Raw genomic sequence first — 7,018 nt, 5'->3', positions numbered from 1 at the left:
AGCCATCGCTAATGTCCAGTTCCATTCTAGTGTTGCTCAAACTGAGAGGAAGCGAAAGAAACTTGAAGCTGTTTGAATGACAATGTCTCACGAACAACTGAACTTAAAAGTCTGACATTTTCACCTTTATTTTAACCATATGCAGTTACATGGGAAGATAATGCAAAACAGAACACTGCAATATTTTTACTTTATGTAAAATGTAATTCTTGGGCTCATCTAATAAACTATCCTCATTTCTACAGAGGCTGTAAACTGGTATTTTTCCAGACGCTTCACCGTCTACAGAAAACTCCTCCGAGCCTCTTGGTGGCGCCATGGTGCATTTGTACGTCTCTGCGGTGACGTCATCACGTCCGAAGCGGAAGCAGGCGTCAGGTCTGCGGCTGCAGGGTGACGAAGAAGATGAGGTTCGGCTTTAATTGACAGTAAATGTGAAAAGTTTCAGTGAGAAGACATGAAGACGGTGTTTGTCACTGTCGGCACCACGAGCTTCGATGAGCTCATTGAAACTATAATTTCCTCTGAAGCTACTCAGGTGAGTCGAGCTACTGTGAATCAGCTAAAAGAAGAATTTCTTAACATACATAAACGTGCACGTTAACGCCAGCTGGGTTCAGGTGAAGCTGCACTTTGATAGTTCTCTAAAAGTTTCGGCTTGATGAAGAACATGCAGCTCAAAACTTTGCAATAATAAAAACTTAACTGTTCATGCCATAGCATAGATAGTCTGTCTTATATATGAGCTAAATAGAAACTCTCACTAGTGATATGTATTCTTAATGGTAGCTGTATTCGTGTAATGGAAAAAAAATCAGTTTGTGTATGTAAATGGTGACGCACTGACATTCAATTCTATTGTTTTATTAATGATTTCATGATTTACTTTAGTATTTGCCGCAGTGATTTAAATGTCTGTCCCTGTTTTGCATTTTCTTTAATTTTGTCTTAGATCTGCCATTAGGTCTTCCTAGAATTGCTTTGTCTATTTCATGGTTGACAATATGCAGATTAATTGCATGTTTACCTTCATGTACTTTGAGTTTGTTCAATAATAATGTGTTTTCCAGGTTCATACTAGAGCTGCAACAAGAGTCAAATTTAGTCTCCACAAACTGGACAATCAGATATTTGTCTCGTGCATTTTTTTAAGCAAAATGGAAAATGTCCTCTGGTTTCTTTTCTTTTTTTTTTTGAATGTGAATTTGAAATAAAAATGATGACAATAGGTGATAATAGGCGTTTTCTAGACAAAATAGAACTCAGTTAATTAGGTAAAACTTGAAGTTCCAACCCTGTTCTATCCCACTGTTATACATACACTGTTACTACTTACTAATCGTGCCACTAACAGTTTTAAGCATTAGAAATGACCTTGTTAGTAGATGTCTGCTCACAGCACAGATACAACTTTGTCAATTAATCCTGTTAGTCATAATTGTGATTGATTATTTTGTAAATGTGGCAATACTTGCTGGATTACTTAGATTTTTGTTGTTGTTGTTGTTGTTGATGTTGTGTGGCACTGATAGACACTCTTGTCTCACAATGTAAAGTTTTCCCTGCATAGATTTTTGACAGCTCAAGAAACAATCTGAATATATTCCCTCAGTATAAACATCGTAAAGCGTACTAATACAACATGAAAAGAAAATGTTTCCAACCTTAAAGCGTCTTATAATTCTGTCATGAGGATCAAACATTGCACCATGGACATAATATACTTGAGTGAAATTGGGACACTGTTGTGTCTGTGTGCTGAAAACCTTTGTGAACAAAACTGTCACACAATAGGGAATACGAACCCAAACCTGTGGCGTGTCAGGTGTCGTGTTTGAAAGCTGGTTCTCAGGAAATTAATTCTGGTGCTGCAGGTGAATCAAACCTGCTTGTCCATGTGATCAGTGGAGGCATTTATATATCACAGAGACATCCTCTGATTATGTCTTTGTGTGAAACTTGCTTTCATTGGCCGTAACATATTGCATCTAGGTTTTTTGTATATATTATATATATTGTATATTTATTTAATCTAAAGAGCAACTTGATTGATTCTAAGAGTGAATCTGTGACTAGTTTTACATTAAGTTCTATTTATCTTCCACAGGCTTTAAAAGCTCGAGGATATGGGCGTTTGGTTCTTCAGGTTGGAAGAGGAGCGCTTCTGCCAGATGCTGACAGCTGTCCAAACATCAGATTGGAGGCCTTTAGATACAAAAACTCTCTAGCAGAAGACATCGAGCAGGCTGACCTCATCATCAGCCATGCAGGTGAGTCAGTGTTCAAGCTCTTGAACACTTCACTCTTGTCAACACAATGCATCAGTGTTGATGCTGCCAGGAGTAAATACATGATACACACGAGTCTTTTTTTTCACTGTTCCAGAAATCAAACTGATGTACAGTCGTCCTCAAATGTATTCATACCCTCCCATTAAAGAAGGAAAAAAAAACAGCTGTCACTGAAATAAGCTGAAATTGACAAAAGTAATAATAAATACAAATATAATGAAAATCATGACATTGTTTTGAATTGTGGTTCAACAGAAATATTTTAAAAAACAAAAACAACAACAAACAAAGAAGCATGATGGGACCCTTAAACTAATATTTTGTTGAACAACTCTTTGAGCCAATCACTGCAATCAAGTGTTTTCTGTAACTCTCAGTCAGACTTCTGCACGCAGGAATTTTGATTTTGGCCCACTGCTCACCAGCAAAGGGCTGTAATTTGTCTGGGACTTTAAAAAAATATATATATATATTTTTTTTTTTCAACCACAATTCAAAAGCAATGTCTTACTTCACTAAATTATAATTTAGCACATTTTTATTTGTTATAACTTTTTTCAGTTTCTAGTTATTTGAGTGACTAATGTGAATTTTGCATTCTCTTTAATGGAAGGGTATGAATACATTTAGACAACTGTGTATTTTATTTTTGTTCTTTTCAACAGAAGGCAGATTAGTAATTATTCAAAACATTGGCCAGAACAGGTTGATGCTGTGTAGGGTTGTATAGAAAAGCAAAAACAAATAGAGGTATCTAAACATTGTGCAAACAGAAAGCTGATGATTAATGCATCAGGTGAAAACATAAAGACGTAGGGCAAACTATTAAAAATAGGGGGATGTTCAATGTACAAAACATAATTGTATTCATACAGAGCAGCTTTGGTTTATCATTCTCAGTACATGATTCACATATCTGAAGTTCGGGCTTGCCAATTAATCTGCTGCTTATTTTTTATAATTAATGGATTGGTCTGTAAAGCGTCTGCAGGCATCCCTGTTAGAGAAAGTGATGTCCTCAGTTTGTTCTGACCAACAGTGCAAACCCTACAAAATATTCTGATTACAATCATGTAAAATACAAACAGAAAGTAGAAAGTCATGGTATTAAAGCAGCTGGAGTCACAAGTGTAGATGACGTACTTGAAAGTTATCAAAATAGTTGATTAGTTTTGTATTGATCAACTAATCAGTTAATCGACTAATCAGCTCTTGAGCCACAGCTGTGACTTTAAAGTCATGTTAGTTGCCTCTCTTAATGTTTCCCTGTCCCTGTAGAAATGTTCCACTTGAGACATTTTGACATGTCAAAGCAGGAAAAGTACAAGTGCAATTAATAACATTAATTATGGATGTTTCCCATTCAATGACCCACATCTGGGGTTTGATGCTGTTTATGTTGGCCGACTGAGGAGGCCTCCTGGGACACTTAATAAGCTGTTGTTAATGTTAGTGGTTCATTTGCTTGTGAACAGATGATATGATTGAGAAAATGTCAAACACATACAAGGCAATAGAAAAGACAGACATTAGGATTTAAAGTAAAAAAAAAGCTTAAATAGAATAAAAGAGATTAAACATGTGAGATGAAATTAGAGCAACACTACAGTGAAAGACAGTTTAAAATAATAAAATGCAGTGGCAAACAGAAACATTAGTGAAGCCTCAACTGTCTGATGGACCTGAGAAGAGAGAACAGATAAACACATAGGCACGTTTTTCAAATTACTGCTGAGTCACTATTCACAGTTTCTTCAATCCTTGATATGTGTGTCAAGGGATAGTTGGGAGATTTTGTAACTGACATCTTCCGTTATTGCAGCCTTCATTATAACGATGTGTTTGTTGTGGTGGATCATCAGCTTTGAAATTTGTTTAAAATCTCACTGAAAACATTTGCTTATACTGTAGTTGATTGAACAGATTGACTTTAGTTCTCGTCCTGAATGAGGATTTTTGTTTTTCTCCTCAGGGGCAGGAAGTTGTTTGGAGGCTCTCGGTGCAGGAAAACCTCTGCTGGTCGTCGTCAATGACAAGCTCATGAACAACCACCAGCTGGAACTGGCTAAACAGCTGCACGTTGACTCTCACTTGTTGTATTGCACATGCAGGTACAGTATGTGTTCCTCACACAGGAGGTGCAGTTTCAACAAGGTGCAGTCACAAATTTCTGACATTGTGATTTATATTCGGTCACTATCCGTTCCAAAGTAGCCGTCATGTGCAGCAATACACTACTCCCAGTGCTCCTGCCACATTTATTACACTGTCTAGACGTTTGCTCTGGTGCAAATTTATGATTTCACCATGGGTCTCAGACTTGCACAGAAAGCAAACATCTGTTTGTGCGTTTCAAGTTGAAAGGTTACTGTGTCGATACAGTGGAGGAGATCCACTAAGCCATCGCAGATAGTGCTTGTTGTTTACAGACAGAATTTCCAGTTAGTGTTCCAAATGTGACAGGAGCAGATTTTAAACCTGGTTGTTTTCTCAGAACTTCTTGATTGCATCTCGTAGTTGTAAGATTATCCAGCAAAACTAAACTTTTTCTTTTTCTGTTGATGAATGTTTCAGTACACTGACGGAGACACTGAGGACCATGGACCTTTCTGTTCTCCGGCCCTTCTTACCTGGACAGCCACAGAACTTTGCAAACTTTCTAGACAAAGCTCTCGGTATTAAGTGAAACTTCATTCCAAATTCCGTTTATTCTCTTTTACACAGAAAGCTGATCATTTGTACGTAGTCATAGATGTTGTTGTAAATCATGACTGTATAGTACACGACTGGCACTGCTGAGTGTTTGATATTTTTATATGCAATTATAATAATAATTTATTTCTAACTTCAGATCCCTGTGTATGTTGTGAATTATTTGTATATTAATTCTAATTTTTGCTTATGTTAAAGTTCTCTACAAGTGACAGAAAAAACTTCATCAGCCTGAGGGGTTTGAGTCAAATTACACACAATGAGTTAAAGACAAAGATGCACAAAATGTCGCATTGGTTCAGTGCAGCAAAGACGAAAAACAATCTTAACTGTTTTCTAGGATCCTTACCAACTCAACAATCCACAAGGCTCAGGTTGGGGTAAATGACTGAGCTGCTGTTACATTTTAATCTAAAAATGTTTATACAATGTCCACATTTTGCCTGTGCTAAAGTGTTGACATCAGCAGCTCAATCTAGAGAACATATGGAAAGGCCAGGCTTAATGCTCACTCCTAATTTTAGACAAAACAACTTATGGCATTCATTTTTATAAAGCTGTACATCTTTTACTATTTGTGTCATGATGGAAAAAGACAGCCATTGCTAAGAATAGTTTATCTTCAAAGAAAACTTTGATTCATCTCTACAGACGGTTTACTTTTTAACAGCTTATTTCTTTCGGTCTGTTGTTTATTTGTGTTTCTTGGTGTGTTTATGTGGTATTTAGGTTGTATTTACAGTCTGCTGTGAATTCATGCGTGTTTGCATGTGTCATAGTCTGGGGACCGACATCTTGAATGAGGCTAAACTCTGCCTGCAGGTCTGCGATTCTGCTCATTTGTTTCATTCTGTGTCTGTAATCCCAGACTGTGATTTCACTGTAGGCCAGGAGCTGTAGCAACTCCAAATTACATTAACATGTCAATTTATTTTTATTTAAGTTTATATGATTACCTCATATTTCAGTGACAGTGTCTGTTATGAAACAAAACCCACACTGTATGGCGTTCTGATTGTAAAAAATATATAACTTTAAACTTATGTAAAACTCAGAGTGCCAGTTTGTTGTAAATGATTCTGATTTCACAGACTGAATTTGCTGCATCACAGTGAGGCGAGTCGTACCAACACTTGCCACAAGGGTGAGATGATGTTTGAAATTTGTAACCTTGTGGCTCGATTATCATTTGTCCTTCCAGGCACACCACTCCATCTCCTCCTGGTCTAAACTGGTAGGAACAGACACTGACGCTGGATGTCTCTTAAACTCTAAGCCATTTTATGAGAAGGATTTTGATGCTGTATCAGGTCATAGTGTTAATATTTTAACAACATTTCAGATATATATTCGAGAAATACAGTTTAGTTTTTTTTTTAGCTTGGATAAGAAGCACCAACATCTGCTCCAGTAACCAGGAGAGGCTGTAATAAATGATATAACCTGCAGAGAAAATATATACTGTATGTGCAGGTTTAGAACAAGGATAAGGAATTGTAAATGAGGCTCTTGTATATAGCTAGTGTGCAGTGGCCATTTTAAAGGCACTCATATAGTCCAATTTAGAGAAAATGATGATGGTAAGATGGTGCTGATTCCTCATTTCGTTAAAGTGGAGTTTCTTCACTAGAAGTCGTTTTGTCAAACAGGAAATGATGGGTGAAAAGCAGCACGTAGTCCAGTTTGACTCCTCAGCCTCTGAGCAGTATTTAAAGTCACAACAGGAAACTTTGTTCACTCTTATACAGAAGGTGGAGACACACAAAGATTTCATTTATTACAAAACCAGCCCTTTATTTTACTGGATAAAACCTGTTCACAGTCTCAAAAACAGCAACAGCATTATGTTATGGTGCAACTGCAAGCGATCAAGTTGCATTTTAGCCAGCTTGATAAGTATCAAATTGCTTATAACTAGACATGCAGCTTTACTTCACAGGAAAGTCTCTGCCTTTTTTTCTTTTAAAAGAATTTCTGTGGAATGGAGTTGTGGTAGGAAATTCACCAGGACATAC

General features: G+C 36.9%; 1 protein-coding gene across 1 annotated transcript; it reads left to right on the top strand.

Moving 5' to 3' along the window:
* Positions 1–379: 379 nt before the first annotated feature.
* Positions 380–6,046, top strand: zgc:92907 (ALG13 UDP-N-acetylglucosaminyltransferase subunit). The gene is made up of 4 exons (XM_008304058.1): positions 380–538; positions 2,108–2,270; positions 4,264–4,402; positions 4,866–6,046. Exons 1-4 carry the CDS (start codon positions 458–460, stop codon positions 4,975–4,977), a joined length of 495 nt encoding a protein of 164 aa, XP_008302280.1. The 5' UTR covers positions 380–457; the 3' UTR covers positions 4,978–6,046.
* Positions 6,047–7,018: the final 972 nt, after the last annotated feature.

Source organism: Stegastes partitus, unplaced genomic scaffold (assembly GCF_000690725.1).
Source record: "Stegastes partitus isolate 25-593 unplaced genomic scaffold, Stegastes_partitus-1.0.2 Scaffold39, whole genome shotgun sequence".
Taxonomy (NCBI): Eukaryota; Metazoa; Chordata; class Actinopteri; family Pomacentridae; genus Stegastes; species Stegastes partitus.
This window is presented reverse-complemented; position numbering and strand designations above follow the sequence as displayed.